At 48.3% G+C, this 20,070-nt stretch overlaps 1 protein-coding gene across 1 annotated transcript in view; it reads right to left on the bottom strand.

The window, feature by feature from the left end:
* Window positions 1-2,826: 2,826 nt before the first annotated feature.
* FRMD4A (FERM domain containing 4A) overlaps window positions 2,827-20,070 on the bottom strand; it is a 189,342-nt gene continuing 172,098 nt past the window's right edge. The window contains 9 exon segments of the mRNA XM_009882937.1: window positions 2,827-3,340; window positions 5,420-5,491; window positions 7,253-7,349; window positions 9,876-10,735; window positions 12,546-12,710; window positions 13,180-13,417; window positions 13,895-13,951; window positions 15,163-15,391; window positions 18,555-18,677. Coding sequence (XP_009881239.1) covers window positions 5,422-5,491; window positions 7,253-7,349; window positions 9,876-10,735; window positions 12,546-12,710; window positions 13,180-13,417; window positions 13,895-13,951; window positions 15,163-15,391; window positions 18,555-18,677 — 1,839 coding nt within the window. The 3' untranslated portion in view covers window positions 2,827-3,340; window positions 5,420-5,421.

Raw genomic sequence — 20,070 nt, 5'->3', positions numbered from 1 at the left:
AAATTGGACTGTTTCAACATTTTTCAACACTCGACTGCATATAATATCATTTAAAAATAAACCCTGCCTCCCAGCGCCGCCCGGTGCACAGACCGTACACCCGGCTCCTGGCTGAGCAGAGGGAGCGTCAGACGTGTAGACTAAGAACGTGATTGTGGCTTTATGTCAGATGGAGCCTTGAAAAATAAAAAAAAGTAAAGGAGGGGTTAAGTTGGTAGTCAAGTGCTTGTATATAATAGCTATGTATATACCCCTCCGCGTTATACTTAAATATGTTAATCTCATATGATTAACATTTTATGTACATTTGTGTTTAATTGAATTGAGCTAAACAGTAAAACCTGTTTTACTTAATCTGTCTTTACTACCAGACTGGCTGCTCACGTGTGCCTTGATTGCAAAACAGAAAAGCAGAACTCAAAGCAAAACTCGATCCGTTTCTAGAAAGCTTTTTCTCTACTCCAGCCTGTTTGCAATTCAGGCTAACCATTTATTTTTTTTTCTCCTAATTTCAGGGCTGCCACCTTTTAACCTTTGCTGCAAAACTGCAGATCTGGTCTTGGAGGAATTAATGTTTCTTCCTGTAGTGCCCAGAGGCCTCATAGTGCCGCTGTTGTTGAATTCTTTTTAATTAAAAGAAGGTACACAGAAAAAAAAACAAACCACCAACCCAAAACCACTTACCAGGGAAATTAAAAAGAAAACAGACAGTTGCTCAGAGCCCCTAAAAATCCGTGGGCTAAATTACTTGCTGCTGCTTAATTTCGTCCTTATTTAATCCTTTCACTTTAGCTACCGAATCTTATCAGTAAATGTCACTAATCGGTACTATCTCTCATCCAGCTAAAAATCCAATTAGGAGCTTGAACCAATTCCCATGTTAAAGACCCCAAAGCACAAAGAGATGGTGAAAACAGCATTTTGCACATCCAGATAAAGAGTGCAATCTCACCGCTGTCTGTTCTTCCAGCAATCGCTTACGAGGCTTTGGTTACTGTCAAAGGGGGCTGTACTCCTGCGGTGATTCTTCATGGAGGTCCAGAAGTGTGCGGCTTGCATGGCTCGCTCTAAAAACCCCTTGCCAGTATAAAAAATTATGGGTTTTTTTCTTTTTTTTTTTTTTTTTTTCCAGAGGGATAATTCATTTATGCTTCATGTGTGAACATGAAAGAGTTTCCTTCCTGGCTCTGCTGCAGATTTCCCTGGACAAAGACCGGCCTTTGCTGCCCACCGCTGTCCTCGTCCCTGCAAGGCCACCTCCCCCGCCTTTCCAGTGATGCGAGACAGCGGCACAGCAGGCAAAGCAAAGCGCAGAGAGCTGAAGCAAACACTGCTAATGCGTGTTGCAGAAAGGTATTTGCATGTGCTGCTTGCATTAAGTTTTAGAAACCCCGTCATCTTTCCAAGCCTAATTACGAAGAACCCATTCTCTTTTAAAGCCTGGAATGCAGTTTTCCAGCAATCTTAATACCAAAAGGTGTGGCAGCCCCCCAAGTCGCGGTGTTTAATTTTCAACGTTTCGCCCTACTTTGTCTGGTAGACACTATTGTTATTCTTGGAACACGCACACGCACACACACTCGCACTTTTTTTTTTATTCTTCTTTTTTCCTTTAACTAAAGCTAACTTCAGTTTCTGCTTTTCACAAAGTAACCCCCTCCAGCCGTTTCTTTTAATGCCTTTCCCATAGGAAATCATCGTTTCCACGCACAAACGGGGGAAGGCCGGGTACCTCCCCCCATCTAGTGGCAATAAAAACAGCATAGCACCGCAGTGAAGCCTAGACGTGCCAGCTTCAACATCCACCTAGATTGTGCACTTGTTTGTTACAAAAGTGTCTTTGAGGCCTTTTTAAAGTTCCATGGCTTGACGTGTATAAAGCATTGCTCAAGAGTAAGTGTAAACTTGCAGCTCCTTCCATGACGCTCTCGGACGATTCCTTTTGGTATCAGCCGGCAGCTCTTGCTTGTGTCCAACACCAAATTTCGTCGCTTCTCTTTCTTGTGGTCGCTTCTTGCAATGGGAAGATTTGCCTGGTCTGCTGGTTGTTCAACCCCACGGCGGAGCCTTTCCGTTTCCCGACAGACCGGTTCTCCCACACAGCGATACAGCGGGTGACGAGCCCTTTGCTACACTGGTGCTAACGAAGGGAAGATGAGTGGAACAGATATGTTAATGCAGCTTTACCGTGTCAATTAGATTGCGATGTGCTTTCCCTTTGATTTCACGTTAACGCTTTGTGCAGAAATAGATTAGAATTTATTGGCTGTATCTGTTTGTAGAAAGGTTTTTTTGGCAATTTTGATCTTCATAGTATTAAAAAAAGCAAAACCAGCACAACCCCAACCTCTCTATGTATTGGTGTGCAACCTGTGCCAGCCACAGAGATGCTGTGAGTAGCAGTACTTGCCTCTGCTTTAGATAACTTCAGATAATGCCTTTGTAAACCTTGTTTGTCCAGTTTAATAGTAGGTTGTAGATAGCGATGCTGTGATACCAGCCCAGACCTCCAGTGTGTCTTCAGCACGTTGGGTTACTTTACTTGCACGTTAGGTGGGCTCGAAGCGAAGAAGGAAATGCTGTTTTGCAGGAGGTGGTCGTGTCTGCCATTGAGTTACACGAGAGAAATGTTCTTGTAGCTAGAACCTGCTGAGCAAACTCATCCTGCCGACGTTGGTGTGGCGATCTTTGGCAGTGCAGAGCTGATTGCGAGACTCTGACACATCTTTGAAGTGAAGGGATTTTACTGTTTCGTAACAGACGCACTTGCAGGACCGTGATATCCATTTCTCAGCCTCTGACCCATTTTAGCTCTCCCCCCCCTTTAAACTAATGCTCTGTTGGCTTCAGATCGCAGGTCATGGAAAGCTTGCTGCTGTTACATGCCGCAGAATGGTAAGATTTGATGTAAGCCTTGAAAGGCTTCCATTGTTTCAAAGGAAAATAAATTTTTAAATTGCCAACTGACTATTATGATGGCTGCTCATCTGCACCCGCTGCCCTGCAGGCTGTGGGAAGGATATGCACCAGTCTGGCAATGGGATGCGCTGCGGTCCGTCGCTGTGGTGGTGGATGTCTCAGGGCCAGTGTTCTGTTAATGTCGCCTTGAATTGCATCGTGAGAAAAGTGCTTAGAGTTGAAGCTGGTGCTGGGTGACAGTGCATCTGGGTAAGGCAAATGAGAGGCAGTGAGGTGATCTCAGAATGGCATTGATGTGATTAACTTGAGGTCAGGGGTTCACACTAGAGTCCCAGGCTTGGCTTTTTCCTGCCCATACCACTGGACATCTGCTAATTCTGGATAGAGGGGAGAATCCAGGAAACAGCTATCGTTGTAGCTCCTGCAGGAGAAAGGAAACTTTGTTAGGACAAGGACTCCTAGAAACTTCAACCATGGGCATAAAACATGGTATTACAGGTGAGAAGGAACACAGGATATTCACAGACCCCACTGCAGGTACCCCAGAGCTGACGTTTGAGGTGGGATCAGCATGCAAGACCCTGCTTTGACCCAGTTTGCTCTTGCCCGGCAATCCCATTTGCCCCAGCAACCCGCTAGGTGTGAGGAGGCAGGAGAAAGCCGAGCTCCAGCATCTTCTCCATGGGCAGTGTGCCCTGAGTTTTGGATGATGGCGGAATGGCAACAGGCAGAACTGCTGTGCTTTCAGCCTGCTGCTGGTGGGATGCGCTATAAGAGAGCAAAGCGCTGTTGGAGGGTGAGAGCTTGTGGCTGAACCCACTGTCTGTGTCCCTCCCACCACACGTGGTACCACACCTGCCTCTGCTTTCTCTGCATGTGGCCTCTTCCCTCCCGGGGTACAGCAGCAGTGCTCTGCCTTGCCTAAAGGGCTCTGTCTTGCTTTCCTGCCTGGTATTAAGTTGGGGTAAAGAGATTTTTAGTAGGATGCTCTCCAGGGAGCAAGTCTGCGGAGCAGCCCTCCGGGCCACAGACTGTAGTACCTAACGGGAACACAGAAGGAGGAGGGTGGTGGTGCTTTCCTGTAGCACTTCTGCTCTGGGCAGAGGCTCGTGCATCACCTGGCAATCCCAGAGTTACGTGGTTTTCCAGGGATGAGCTAGGAAGCAACTAGTGAGAGGGTGCCATGTCCAATGTGGAAAGGACTCTGTTTTGTCAGAGGTAGCCTAGTCCTCATCTTGTGGCACCTCTCTTGACAAGCTACTGCTTCTTTCACTGCATAGCTTTTTGTTTGCTTGCACAGAGCAGGTGAGACAGTTTATGGGAATCTTCTTTGCTATTCATCTTCAAGCTCCAATGAGGGTCAGCTCCTGGCTTAGTCTGCGGAGCTCCTTGCTGGAGGCAAACACTGAGGTCAAAATCTTGTTGATATTTTGAAAAGTGACTGCTGTATCTGCATAGTAATATTCAGAATTGATGTCTCTCCCTCACACTTTGATTTTAACCAACTTCCAAACTAGAGATTGTTTTGAGTCCTGAAGTGGGAGATGATACATTTTCTGTCTGTTTACTGTGGGATTCTCACTCCTTCCTCAGCTTCCTCCCCGCCTCGCAGGACTGATCTCACACCTGATGCGGTCTGGCAGTTCCTGCCTCCTCTGCCCTGTTTTCTACCTGGTTTCTCTGAGACCAGTGTCTGGGAGGAACCTGAGCAAGGGCATCACCGTCTGCGTGTTAAAGAGCCTTTTGTTTCCCAGCTCTCTGCTGGAGTACGGAGGTTTATGGGTTATCTCTAGAAAGCTGGGCTTGAAATACTTGACAGATGCCAGCTGCAAATGGTTGTAGATTCAAATGAGAGTGTCAGACGTGACAGCAGTTTAATTAAAATAGAAATACTCTGAGGGATTTTTTGTTCCCGCCACCCTTCCCCCTCTGTCTTCCCGCAGGAATGGGGCCAGGATTGCTCCTCGCTCCATGAAACCTCACTGCTGCTCCTAACAGCCTCTGCTTCACTGCTCTGCTCTGCGGTGGAGAAGGGGGAGAAAGGGGAGCTTGGTGCCATGGCTGGAGTGCTGCCGGGAGCTCAGTCCAGGTCCCCCGAGGCCCCCGTTTACCCGAGCTCATCTCCCCATCATGCTGCTCCCAGACTCTTCCCCACAGCGCTTTGCCCACGCTGCTTTGGAATGTCCCCAGCTACAAATTTGTCACCATCGCCTGCTTTCTGTGCCCGTTCAACCTCTGCATGAATGCCGATTGGGCTGGCCCAAAGTCCTCTTTCACAGGGGAAAGCGCCACAGCCGCAAACTTGCTGAAAAGGCACAGAGAGGGCTTCAAGGTCCTTTCAAGTTGTTCTTCCAAGAGCTGAAGGAAGCCTTGTTGCCAAACGAACAGGCACACAATTAAAAGGGCTGCTCCTCTGGGACAGCGGGATGCCAGTTATTCACCCTGTGTTCATGGGCTGTAAGGCAGAAGGATGAAAGAACAAAACGTTCCCTTACTATACCTCTATTCATCAGTACTTTGGTGGGTTGGAGACTGAGACTCATCCATAGTGGGTGAGTTGTCTGTTGCTTCTCTGAACAAAGGAGAGCAAAAAAGGAGGAAAGAGGAGAGAGGAAATGTTAAAGAAAAGAAGTGACACAGACATTGTTACGAGCTTATTAATCCAGTGGGGAAACAAGTTGATGAATCATCTTTAGAAAAAGTTAGTGACACAAAAAACATGTTGGGGAGAACTGTCAATCTTCTGAGTTGTGCCAGGAGGGCACAGCCTGCTCCTGCAGTGGGGGAGTTTGTGTTGTGCATCAAATGGCAAACTTTATCTGCTCCTACTGTATATATACATACACCTTGGGTGTTGTGCTCAGGCATGAAGTAAGTGCGGATTTGTCTCTAATTCTTTTTGCACTGCTTCTTGGTGCAGGGCCTAAGCTATAAATCTAGATAACTTCACTTTTACCAGCTGAGAATTTGGCTTGATGCATTTTTGCTGAGAGAGACAGGGTGCAGGACTTTTCTTGAATGGAAAACCAAGAAAAGTTGGGATTTTCCAAACAGATTTCTCAGCTGGCTGCTCACCAGTTTTACTTCCGGTCATCATGGAGATATTTAGAGGAATTAGGATTGGGATGGAGACTGAGATCTACGTCTAGACTCAAACCCTTAACAGTGGAAATTTCAGTGTACAGTGAAGATAGCTGCCATTTTGCCTATCTTGCAATCCCTTGACTTTTTATGAAATGGGACGTGGAAAATTCTCCTGTTCTAAAGCTGGAAGGACATGCAAAGACCATGTGAGGCTGGATGTCAAATCTGTGAATTTAAAATCCAAAGTAGGCCTAAAGGGGTTGTGGTTATGGTTCTCCTCGTCTCCGTTTTAACGTGCAGTCACGAGCAGTGCTGGAGTAAAACCTGAGGTCAAACTTGGTCATAGGTGACCAGAAGAAATTAAAGAGCGTGAGGTTTTCCACTGGCTGCACAGTGAAATGTTTGCAAAGTTACTGGTCCCAGTTCACAACTTGGGGGATACCTGTTTTCCTGCTCTAGGCCTTACAGTATTTTGAGGACTGTAGTCTGAAACTTTCTAGCTGATCTCACAAACTCAATTTAGATGCAAAAATCTGGGACGTACTGAGTTAGACGGGATCTGGAAATGATCTTTATTTCATGTGGCAGGACAGAATTACAGGAGATTGCTAAAGAATGCTCATGGGAGCTTGCAAAAAGCTTTTTGTTTACTCCTTTAACTCCCTGCCTCACAAAGAGGTGCCAAAGAACCCAATTACTATATTTACATGAGTAATGGCTACCTGCATGTAATGACTCACTCACGCTTTGGCGAAGCACATTAAGTTAGTGGTAGCTGAAAAAAGATGCACTTAATAGTCATTAAGACACATTGCTAGGGAAAACCTAGCAGAAAAATGTGGCTTCTGCACACACAAATGTGGTAGACACCTAACCTTGCCTTAACAACAAAGATCTCCTTGGTCTGGATAGCCAGTGTGATGGTTGCTAAAAAAAAAAGGTTAAGCTATTTCAACATATGGGAAATTGGAGGAAGGAGACTGTCCAAGCAGGAAGAACCTGCAAGGCTTTTTTCCCTGTGGATCCAGCACTGCTTGGAGCAGTGCTGCTGGGTGCAGATGGCACTGCCATGTCTTGGTCAGCCTAAACTAGAGGTGGGAGGCTCGAAATGCTCTGCGCAGGTGTCGGCTATGGAGCACCTGGAAAACGTTCCCCATACCTGTGCTCTCCCTTTGCTTCTGTATGTGGAGGTTTTTCTCACCAGCACAGAGCGAGGTGAATTCTCTAACCCGATCCCACAGACACTCACCCAGTCTGCCATGTGAGAATGTGGTGGGGACTGCCCGGCGGCGTGGCTGCTAGTTCACTCGACGGTGTTGAACTCCTCTGGCTGTGAGGTAAGGCAGCTGAAAAACAACCAAAGGGTGGAGAAAAATAACTGGTGAGCTGAGGGCGCAAGGGTCAGGGTGGTTCAGAAGCATCAGCTGGTCAGACCAGCAGAAACATGTCCTGCTGTGAATAAACACAGCCTGGGAGTCAGACCTCAACCTGTTCCTGGATGGCTGCGCCTGAACGTGGCGTGGGAGCAGCCTGCTGCTGACGCTGCTGCATGCCACGGGCCGGATCCATTCTCAGCTCCGCAGTAATGCTTTGTTTCAGCCCGGCTTCCAGCTGAATGTAACAACTCGGATTCTCCTGAGCCTGCCTGGGAAACACCGCACATCTCCCATCATGAAAGCTAATTGATTTTGCTGCTGCCTGCACTGGCAGGGCCTGGCTGCACATCTCCACGGGACCTGAACTGGAGGAGCTCAGCCCATCAGGTTCAGCCTCCTGCTTCTGGGGGTGGTGGGAGATGCTCTGTGTCCCTAGGAGCCAGGGCTGGCAGTGGCGAGAGCCTGGACAAGTACACTGCTTCAGGTGCAAAGGAGGAAGACAGCTCTGAACATTTCAAAAGCCAAAACTACCTTTCATTGTGCATCTGTAATAAACTGAAGTTGGGCTTTGCTGACTCTACTACTATGGGACCAGAGGAAGACTTATCTTGCATCAATGAAGACAGAAGCAAACTGAACTGAAAATGTACCACTGGCAGGTGAGGGTTTAGCTAAGAAATCCAGCTGACTGATCTTTCCTCCTCCCCAAGTCCAAACAGAGTTGACCCTCCAAATTTAATATATGCCTAGAAGTATGATCCTCTTTGAAGGACAGCATGAAGTCCAGTAGACCTACTGGCTAGTGCTAATCAGCTAAAACGATGGATGTTTCTACCTGATATCCCCTTCTGTGCTTTTAAATTCTTTAGCTGCTGCCAAATGACACTTGAAGAGAAAAACAAATTTTACCCTGCTCCTTGGAGCCAGCAGCCTCCAAGGTCAGTATCCTCCCCCAACTGTAACTGGGAGCCAACTCTGAACGCAAAACCAATCTAGGCTGCCAAGTGGTCATGACAAGCTGTGACTACTGAGCACACTTACCACTGTGCTGCCCAGATATCACATTTAGATGTAAAGACCCAGCTGGGTGGGGGAACGGACTGATTGACAGCAGTTTTTATGTGCTCTTCTTCCACCCCCATAATTTTTCTTTGTAGATTACCTAATTGAACTGGTACAGCTTCCAAAGCTAAGCAAGGCAAACCTTTCCAGAGTTCAAGCATTTTGTGTTGCTGGGTGAAACAGAAATGCCAATTAATCAAAGGAGGGAAACCAGATTTTTCATATGCAGGACAGTTCCAGCAGTTACTTGATTGTGTATTGGTCCACATCTGGGCCTTCTATGAGTGTTGGCACATGTAAATCAGCCTCTTCTTGGGCAGCTCGTAGTGGCCCACAAGGAGCCTGGTGTTAAACTGGCTCTCCGACTCCACGCTGGGGTCAGCAGCAAGTACAAAGCCCCACTGGTGTCAGGGTGGTGATCACTGTGGACCAGGCGTGATGCTGGGATGTCAGAAGCCCAACAGCCAGCACGGGTGGATGATGCACTGGTCTGCTCAGGGAGGCCGTGGGGGCCTGCAGAAAGTGAGGCTGGAGTAATGGTGTCTCCCACACCAAGGCTGAGGCATGTGGAAAGGTGAGGATGGGCACAGTGCAAAGTGACTAACTAGCAATCCTGTCCACATGGGGCTGGATTCAGGTTTTTAGCAAGTCCTTGATCTATCCAAACTGGCTTAGCCAGTGGTGACTGATGGCCAGTAAATATTTAACCTTGGACTGTTTTATAACACATAGTGGCCTTCTCAGTTTAATGAAATCGACTGTTTTCTTACCATTTAATATTAACAGCACAGAGGAGTGCAAAGCTCTGTACATAACCGAGAGGCACAATATTGCACAAATTTAAGCGCTGTGAATTTCAGGATATTATCAGAACAGCTACTGGAGCTGCATGGGAAAACCAAGTCTCAGCAGTGCACAAAGATGTCATCGCTCAAACATTTTCACAGGGGGTGGAGGGGCTGTGATGCTCCCCACTTAACCTTTCTCATGCTTTTGGTGTTTCACCACAGACACACATTCTTCTAGTCTGTGCTGAGTCCCCCCTTGCTTCATCGCTCCCCTCACTGTGATTACTAAGAGCGACCACCCCAATCCCCACGGTTTCTCCACGTTCAGCCCCTAGTGCTATCACCCAAACCCCTACTGCACCCTGAGGAAAGACCTGGCAACAACAGGGCCTCGGTCCCTCCCTGTCTTTTGAGCCCATCATTACAAAATGATGATTTCCATGGAAAAAATTCTCACCCGATGAGTGTTTTAGAAAAGGCTTGTCCCCCAGTGTTATGCCTACAGGCTTGGTGAGCAGCATATCAAGGCCAGATAACGTGCCACGGTCTGGCGTTGCTCTCCAGATGGGGTGTAATGCCTGGCACTAATCTGGGCTGCATGAAGGCCCCCGTCCCTCCCGCCCCTTTGCCTGGGCCTGGCTCTCACCTGATGTTGCTTTACACATCTGAGGCATTCTCGTGACCCGGCTGTGCGCCACAAAGGTGCTTTGCGAAGATGTGCTGTACTGGGAGCTGCTGTCCGAGGAAGTGGAGCTTGTGTGCGAGAGGCGGCTGTGCTCCTTGTGGGAGGCTGTGGACCGCTGGTACCAGAGCCGCAGCTCGTCCGACACGGCAGTCCTACCCGAGCCTTTCTCATGGCCCTCCCTGCCCAGAGATGGAGTCCTTATGATTTGGGAGCGGGAGGGGGTGAGCCTGACGGAGTCCACTTCATCCCCATGCCAGTTCTCCTTAAACATCCCCCCCGCTGTGTACGAGTTGGAGGTTTTGAATTGTGCTTTCACGCTGTAGTGTCCCTCCTGGTCGTTCTCCAGGCTCCGCACCACCACGGGTGTGGAGCTGCCCTCAATGTACAGAGGATACTCTTTGATCCTGTACTGGGAGGAGGGTTGGCTCTGGCTGTGCAGGTAGACGCGGTGGTGTCCTGTCCCGTTCCTTGCAGCCAGGTTGGGCATGCTCCCTGAATTGGAAGAGACCAGGTTGCCCGCCGATTTGTGCCTTTGCCTCTGCCGCTCTCTGGCTTTTGATGGGGAGTCCTCTGCCAGGGTGGAGTAGTTGGGGTTCATCTGAGCAGGGTAGTAGTGCTCAGAGCTGGAATGGCTGGTGCAGGAAGAGCAGTCGTCCATGGGGTCAGAGCCGTTACTACTACGAGTCCTTGGGGTGTAGAAATCAGGGCTCCCTGTCTCATTTTCTGAGCCAAGGAGCTTGCCTTGCGACTCCAAACTGGAGCTCCGGTGTCTAAAGTGCTGAGCTAAGCTGTGCAGTCTGGTTGGGCTGATGTCTACTGACCTGCAGGTACCAGAGAAAAAATCCAGGCTCGTAAGTCAACAGGACGAAGCACTCCCCATCCCCTTCTGCACACAAGGACAGCTTCACAGGCAAGGGACTGTAAGGGCACTGAAAACCTGGACCCCTCCAGCACTGCACTGAGCTTCTGGCTGCAAAGCAACCTGCTCCCTGCTGCAGGGTTTGGGGCAATTAGGTCCTATTCCTGTTCCTCTCCCGTCTCCTTGGTGGTGGCATTCAGTCTGCAGCACTACGTGGGACATAAACCCTTGCCCAGCCCAATTCCTCTGTGGCTTGCCACCCTGGGAAAGACCCCGGGGACCTCAAGCCCCGGCTTTGCTGCTGCAGCCCCATGGCAGAGCTGTCTGCATCAGCACCATCCCTCTGCTACCAGGTTCACCTTGCTCCAGCTCTGCAAATTCCAAGACCTTAAGCCTCAAAGGTGGTGGGATTCCCTTGCAAGTGGCCTGTGAATGCCCTGCACAGGTACAATTCATCTGGTGTGAGACAGACAGACAGAATGCCCATACTTAGCCCTGAATGCAGTGATTTGTCCATTGGCTTTTGAAAAAGTTAACTCTGTGAAGCGGCTAGGTTTTACCAGGGCCCAGCCGTGGGTAGCACGTGTAAGACTGTCAGAGGGTGAGAGCCCTCCAGGCAACCACCCCGAATTGCAAGTTTACAAGGCTCAATTCACAGCCAAGTCTGGGTGGTCTCTATTCACCCTGGCTGTTTGGAGAGCTTCAGCCATCCGTTCAAGGAGCCGGAACACCCTGCCATGAATCACACACCCGCATGATGCATGGCCAAGGCCAGGGCACGCAGCTCATGAATGAGCCACAGACTGAGCAATGGTTGTTTCAAACACCCAAATGGCCCCTACGCGGTCAAGGCCACTTCTCAAGCCCTGTGCCAGGCTCGTTTCTCACGCAGCTTGGCTCCAGTGTTAACAAATTTTGCAATCTTGAAAGGTACTTCCAGCCAAAAACTTGTAACAAACTTAACCCAGGGTCTTAATGCCTTGTATCGTCTCTGCCCGAGTTGGATGTGTTGGCCTTACTCTTGATTTATGCCACGCTAAATGATGTTAGCACTACCCCTTAGGGCAGGACACGTAACAGCACACAGCTTGGCTTGGCTCTGCTTCCCGCAGTGTCCATGGAGTTTGCCACAAGAGCAAAAGAGCAATGATGAAGCTGAACAATTTGTAGAAATCCTGCTGACAATTGGACTCAAATTGGGCCACGTGCATCAAATCACCTCACTTACACACTTCATCTCTTTCCTCTGCCAGCCCTGGGCTTATTCCACTGACACCTGGATCCTCAGATGGGTTGCTTTATACAGGCTCTCTCTCCACATATGATCACCCATATGCAAACATTTGATCTGTGAGAGAGGATTAACACTACCCAACATTTTGTATCAGACAGGAAACAACATGTTCTCTCCAGCTGGATCCATGGAGGAATTTACTGCAGAATTAAGCTGTGGCACCACATGCCTTTTAAAAGTGCAATGGGATTTGTAGTGCCTATAAACAGCCCCTGAGATGAAAGGTCCCAGTGGAAGAAAAGCTTGCTTACTCTGAGGGAGAGGTAAGGGGAAAGATCATGTTTATCTGAAGTGACTTCAGAATCCCAGTTCAGGAGAGATTCCCTACTGGCAACAGTACACGAGCCTCTGATGTGAATAGGACTGGTTTGTATCCTTTCCTGAACTGGGAATTAATTCATACACTGGGGGAAGGATAAAGCAAAAAATATTTATTAAAGGGCAAGCAAGGTGAGAGACCAGAGCTGGGAAGACTTACCGCGTGGAGTGGACGTAGTGTGGACTGCGTACCCGTAGATCTGGTGTTGATGGCATGCTGGACTGGGAGTTCCAGTGGGGAAGGCTCCGGATGGGGCTGTTTTGCAGTGAGCTGCTCCCTCCTGCCTCAGCACAGCTCCCGGTGCTGGGGAACCGCTTGTGACTGCTGCAGAGCAAACACCGGGCTTCAGTTCCTGGGCAGGTATTTGGGGAAGGGGCTCTCACACCTCTTTCCAGATCTCAGGCATGTGCCTGTGATCTTGCGGGGGTGAGCGGGAGTTGGGTCAGCTGCTGCTCTGAGCTGCGTCCCAGAGCCTGTGCTTCTGCAGTAGCAGGAGGTCAAGGCCAAGCCCTGTCAAAGACACCATCCCTCTTTTCTAAATGTTTTTTAAAATAACATAGAATTGTCTAGGTTGGGAGGGATCTTTAAGATCTTGCACTTGAAAGTGCAACTATTGAGATACCAAGCAGCAGTCATGTGGCTGCAGCCTGTTTTTATGATATGCCTATTGGCCAAAACACCTAAACCACCCTTTTGGTAAGGGACAACTTTGTAAATTTTGAAAGGGCTCACACTCATCCCTCCTGAAAGCAGAGGATATCTCTGTGATGGTGCTTCAAGATAGCTGGCTCACCTGGAATGACTGTGTGAGGAGCGTTTCTTGACCTTCTCATAGGGTTCATCCAAGGATGACTCGCTCCACATCTTGGGTTTGATGGGGGACTTGTCATAGTCATTGCGGTGGTAATGCATTTGGCGGAGGCCTTCCAGCGACTGTGGAGGAGGAGGCCTGTTGTGCAAGGGTGGCCGGGGAGGGAGTCCTTTGTGTGGGGACTGGAGAGGGGATATTGTGCTGGTGACCTGAGAATCCTCTGTGAAGAGAAGAAGAGAGAGAGGTGATGACTGTGTCATACTTCCAGCGGCAGCACAACCCTGGGGGATGCCATCACACCTCCAGAGCCTGCTTCCTTACCCTGCTTGCCCTGGTTGCATTCAGGAGCAACCTGAAGACCCGACTTTCAGAAGTGCACCAGGTGACATTCCCATTTTGGGAGGGAATGGCCAGCAAGAGCATGTGATGCATTAAAACAATGGAAACCTTAAGAGAAAATAAGGGGGCATCCTGGGACTGTCTTTTGAAAGAATTCAGAGCAGTAACCATGGCAATACTCACTGCTCCAGGCCTGGTGTCTGACTATAAGGTGGAGTCAGGGCAAGTGTTTTTGGTACAGGGATGTTTGAGTGGATTATTACACAGAACAGTTCCTCCACTGTGAGTGTCATTCAGGAGTTCACTCATCCCTCCCTGTTTTCTTCCTGCCCTCTAAAACATACAGTAGCCAACATACCATCCTCGAGAACAAGGGCATCCGAGAGGGAACTGTCTTCACTGGCAATGTTTCCTTCTGAGGGGAAGAAAATATAAAGATGGTCAGATGGTCCAAGAATTGCAGTGACCGAGTGCTGAACTGCACCGTGATCTTTGTCCACTGAGTCTTAGCCTCAAGCAGTCACCCACATCTTCCTCCTCATGTAGCCGAGAGGCAAGATTCCTATAAACAACTGACTCAGCCTACTCTCAGTCTCGGAGGGCAGAGCTGCAGGCCAGGTGTCACACTAGCAGGCAGCCTTTCAAGGAGCTGCTAAGTCTTTTCAGTTAATGGGGATTAAGACTGAGTCACAATGGAGAGTTGAGATCCCCAGAGGATGCAAAATGGCATGGTGCCATTAGCAAGATTTATATCTCGGGCCTTAAGGACTCTGGGTTTGATCTCTGCCTTCTGAAAATGACCATCCTGTTGCTAACTAAAGGCCCACACTAGGTACCAGTTTTGTGTAATTCAGGGAAACACTTTCTGAGCATCCTGTATAGCAGCAGAAGCTCTGACATCCTTGGTGTGTACATGTCTGAGCTGCCTCCCCCCTCCTGAGTCCTCACGGCTGTCTGTTATCCCTGACTGCGGTGCAACTTGGTACCCAGGTCACAAATACATCAGCTCTAATCTCAGTTCCTGCTACAAAGGCACAGAGAAAAGCTCTGCAAGTCAAAGGGAAAGGGCAAAATCAGCAAGGGAGAAAGAACCACAGCAGAAAGTTAATGGATTTCATGAAAAACCAATCAACAACCCAGTAAACCATAAAGTGCTCTGAGAATTACATTGAAAAAAAAAAAGAAAAAGAAAAAAAGCGTTTGAACACAGCAATGACACTGCTACCACTTTGATTTTACAGATGCCTTTCAGCTAGAGAGTTCACCCCAATCTGCTAACATTAATTACATTTGTACAGCACCACTCTGGAGGAGACGTTAACAGAGCGATTTTATAGGTGAACAAAGGAGTCACAGCCTGCTTTCCTGACATGCTTATAATCTACAGCGTGACACTGCTTCTTGTGCTGTGAACCAGCACATCCCTAATGCATGGCATGCAGCCCAGACACCCATTTGACAGCATGCTAGTATGGGAGAGGACAGCCTCCGTGGAGTCCTCCAGGCAGGAGAGGGAAGAGGAGGGAGGGAAAATCTGTGCCTCAAGCCATGAGTTCAAGGCAAGAATTTTGTTCCTTGGCCTCCACAGACCCTTCAGCAATGCCATGGGTGCTGAGCCCCACTTACCATCTATGATCAGGGAGGCTCTCTGGGTTGGCTTCTTTCCAGATTTGATGCGATACTCATTGATGGCGTTTTCGATCTCCTGCAGTTTCTTCAGTGCGTTCAGGTAGGATGTCTTCCTCTGTTTCTTCAGCTTTTTGCTGACGTTCGGGTCACTTGCCAGGCGCCGGGCAGCCTCTGTGATCTGGGACTGAATGGCAAACTCCCTCTCCAGGCGCTCCAGCTCTGCCTCCTGGGGAAAGGCAAGTGGATTCTGGCTACCACCAAACTCTCCTGATGCAGCTACGGGGAAGCTCTCCCTGAACTTGTCCAGTGGCCTCCAACCAAGGCTCTCCATCAGCAAAACATCCACAATCATGCTGCTTCCCTTATCTCAGGGCCTCCCTGAGCACATCCATCTCACCTTCATCTGGTCACATGAGTGCCTGGGTGATGGTGGAAGGGACAACCCATACAAAGAGGACATGTATGCTCCAGCCGTAACCTTGCTGTGCTATTTGGCTTTTCATGCAGTTCAATATGGCCTAGTTCAATGGTGCTCTACTGCTGACACATTTATCCTTTTACACCCATCCACGGGTAATACCTGCCACCCACCCGCTCCTTCTCCCCATTTCCTATCTCCATATTTGAGCCCCGTTTGATATCAGTGCTATGTACTGACGCAAAGCTACAGCTTTAACTTTCTTGACAGGTTTGCTTGGCACCCACGAAACTCTTTTGGGTAAAAAAGCAAAAGATGGGTTAATTCCTCCCCCTGGTGTATGGCTGTCAAAGTCCAGAATGAACTGAAGTAATTATGGGCTGCTGCAACTGATTGCACCAGAAAATTGTCTCCTCGAGTTACAAGCCACGAGGTTGATTTCAGAGCGAGCAGTGTATAACAGCAAGCTTTCTGTGTGCCAAAAACGACTAGTGTCTCCAACATCAGTCCTTGCAGGGTCTCAGCAGAGTTTTTAACTGCAATCAGGTGTACCCTGGAAGCTAACTACTGATTTTTAGTTATCCTCCAAAGTCAAGGGATTTAGGCCAATTTATGTCAACACAGAAGCTGATATAGAGCTTCCTGGTCTGCACTGGGACCCCAAGCTGTGAGCTTCAAAGGTACTTGCTAATCTGCAATGGATCTGGCTACCCTCCCCAGCTTGATGGAGTTTTTGGTGTTGGTCTGCTAGAAAGGGGAAAATAGTACATCATTGCAAATTAGGAGAAAAATGCCAAGCTTTTTTACTTCTAGTGAATGGTGGGGGTTCAGATCACAACCACTGACAGCTACATATTCATGGAGATCCCCATTACGCAAATTCAAATTCTTTCTCTCCGTTTAGCAGTGGCGTATGTGGCAAGAGCTAATGCTGTGGGAATTAATCAGACTGAAATTGCTCTCTGAAGTTTTTATTCTGGGCTTCCGGCTTAAAAAAAATCCCTTTGCTGTCAGCGGTGAGTCAGCATTGCCTTAAATCTATAGTTATCATTTCCCTCAATTTACTGAAGACTGAACCCACCTCCATCCTTTTAACAGATCACTTTTTGCTTTGAAAAGTTTAAAAGCTCTATCAGCGCCAAACTTATTAAAAGTGAATTTGACACCATGGAGTCTTAAGGCCTAGAACCTGGTTCACTGCCTTCTGGCAAATATTCCCAGAGTCAGGAATTACGGACCAGGTAGCGGCGATCACCAAAAAATACAATAGGACCCTTCTCTGCAAGTCTTGCTCTGACAAAGCTCTTACTAAAGGTACAGAGAGTTTGATGTGAGCTGTCATTTCAAACCTTCACAGATTCAGTTCTAAATCATTCAGTATATCTTAGAAAAAACATATTCATTTTCCTTCTGGCCATAACTGTCTATTTTCTTCCAGTGAGGCCACTATAAATAAGGCCTCAGAAAATGAGGAATATCATCTGCCTTCAGATGGAAGTGCCTTTTTTCAGGTCTGTGTCACAGTTGGTAATATCAGTCTTCGATTTACGTGACTGAGGGAATATTTCACCTTTTGTTTTAAATTGAGTTTCTAGTGTTTGCACTTGCTGAAAAGTGCAGGAAAATCATTGCTGGCCTCTCTAAACGCTCTCAAACTGGCAGCCAAATAAACACAGCTCAACATCATTCTTCAAGAACAGAAAGTTATGGTTTTCAACACAGTCTTAAAGTTTGACAGATGAAAAGGGAGGTAGAGGAAAGCTGAGTCAGCGTGTTTGGATTGCTGATGCCAAAAGGCAGAGTGCCTGCAATGAGGAGGAGCTGCTTTACCTTCATGCTCTCCCCATCTAACCCTGCCACCGGAGTATGGAGATTCCTCACCCGCTGGCTCCAAAAGCTGCCTTGTAGCAGTAAGATCTGGGGAAGCTGGAGATCAGGTTATAACTGAGCAGCCAACAGACTGCAGGGGTTTTAGGAGTAACTCAGCTAAGCCGTGCTTCCCTTTGAAAAGCTTAATTAAATGTGCTAGTTCATGAATATTTGACTTCGATGGAATTCCTCTCCCAGGCTCCATTGAGAACAAAACTAAAGAGCTCCAGCTGTTTATTTTTTCAGCTGAAGGAAAATGCCAACAAAACGACAAACAGTTAATTCCCTGGCTGAAGCGAGCCTTAAACCGCACAGTCACACCAGCTTCAGTCTCTCCTCTTACAAAAATAAAAAGGAAACTCAAGACTGGAATATACACAAGTGTCTTGAGACAAATGTGTCTCTGCAGACAATAGCTTTTCTGTGAATCCGGTCCCGCCTTACAGCTGCTGCAGGCCTGTTTTCACAGCCACGGTTCAGGGCACTGACCCAGCACATTGTGGGAGCAAGGGAAGAGAACAAACACTCCCTGGCAAACTTAGAAAAACATAATTCCAGCTGCCCATAGGTAGGGACGAAGGCTCTTTTGTTTAAGGACTGGGGAGCAAAATGCTTTCATCTTGCTATTGCAAGGCTAAGATGGATAATAGTGATGCTTTTCTCCCTGTTAGAGGAGATCTGAATTCGGATTGCTACTGAAGCAGAAAGCAAGTGGCTGTTTGCAATAATGACACAGGGCAGCAGCACGGGGCTCAGATGGCTCAAGGGGCTCCTGATGTGGTCCCTACTCGCACAAGTCACTGCACTTAGTCACTGGCGTGCTTCGACTGTCACGGTCAGGTTGGTCACCCAGGCTCCTTCTGTTACCTCTAGCAAAGCCAGGGCTGAACCCTGAGGGTTTAACCTTTACTCTGAGCCTGAACTAAGAGCACCAACTCTGTTGCTGCTTCCTGGTTCTGATGGATATTAAAAAATAGGCACTGTGACCAACTACAGTAATTTAAAGCAAAACCAACTGTAGGATTGATGGTTCCTATGTGATGCACACCGGACATCTTAAAGACCCGAGGTGGGGACACAGGACTGGAAGGCACAGCCTCACCTCTCCCTTGGGCAGGATTTTCTGCTCATCCAGTTTAAAGGCAGTTCCTATTCTTCTCCTTACAATAGGCGGCTCCTCCCCAGGATCTAGGGGGTATTCTCGTGGCAGCTTTCCTGTGAGCTCCTGTAAGCAGAAAATGCCGTTAGTGATCTGGGAAACCCCACAGCAGAGCAAAGCACAACACCGCTCTTGAACTGTGGCCGTAAAATGACAAGCTTTCATTAATACCATATCCAGTTCAACCAGCTGATAAGCCCAGGAGAGCACCCAGCCCTGCAAACTCACCCAGGACCTGACACTGAGGGTGGGGAACTTTTCTTTAACCTGTGTATGAATTCAGATTTTTGGGGCCTGCCCAAGGTAGGTCTGTAGGTGGTGCCCATCCCTGGGGCGTTGGGGCCTGAGGCTGAGCAGACTGCAGCACACATGCTTTCATCTCTGCTGCAGGGTGAGCAGGAAAGAAGAGGTTCTATCTGCTGAGCTGCTTCTGAGAGGGGGGTGTGTGAGAAGATCCAAAAGCCTTCATGCAGGATGCAGGTCTGCTGAGTCAGAAAGCCCCACTGGCAACAGCCGTGCAGGTTACGACCCACACAGAAAAACATTCCCACCTGATTCATGATGTGTCTGAGAGGAATGCAGTGAAAATGGTCACTAGAAGCAGTGCCTGGTACCTCATTACCTGTCTGATAACAGTTCATGTATTAGAACCCCTTCCAAGCCCCGGTGATGTCATGGGCAGCTTTGGAGCAATATTAGATGAGGCTTTGTCAGACTAATGGGGTTATTTGCAAAGATATGTTCAAAATCTGAAGCAAACCCCACAGAACTGAGGGATATCTGGAACACAGGAAGCAGCGAGAGCCACTACTGATGTGAATGCTGTGGTTTTTTTCCCCTGGACTACACAATACAGCCACACATATCTGAATCGAAGGCATTCAAATGCCTACAGAAAAAGGCAGGAGCCTCACTACGAGCACAGCCCGACTCCTTGTACTCCAAAGTCTCCCCGCGAAGGACAAAAGGCTTTTGTGTTCTTTAGCATCAGCCTTGAGAGGATCCAGCTGGCAGAGTAACCTAAATCATCTGAATCCCAAAGAACAGCAGCTGACCTTAATGTGAGTGCGCAGCTCAGGCCCCTGCCTGCCCTGGCCTCTCCCCCACTCCCTAATGGGGTTTTCCTTTCTGCTCTTTTCAGGTCACTAGGAAACAAGGACACGGCCTTTTCAAATCTTTCCTTTAAGCAGCTCCCAGCAAAATGGGTTTGCAGCACAGCTCTGTGCTGACGTGCTCAACCCGCTTTTGCGAGAGGCACTGTTGCAATGTCTCATGAATCCCATTCCGCATTGCTCCTCCAGCCTCATGGGGTTATTTCAGCTTTTCTTCTGTAATGCATTCTTTCTAGTGCAATGTGGCTCTAAGCACTGCGTGAAGACACAGATTCCTGTATCCTTTCCCAAGGGAAACAAGGATATTTTCTTTATAACCCCGAACTTAATATGAAGCAGGGCAGCGG

Source organism: Charadrius vociferus, unplaced genomic scaffold, assembly GCF_000708025.1.
Source record: "Charadrius vociferus isolate BGI_N301 unplaced genomic scaffold, ASM70802v2 scaffold32, whole genome shotgun sequence".
In the NCBI taxonomy this organism is placed as follows: Eukaryota; Metazoa; Chordata; class Aves; order Charadriiformes; family Charadriidae; genus Charadrius; species Charadrius vociferus.
This window is presented reverse-complemented; position numbering and strand designations above follow the sequence as displayed.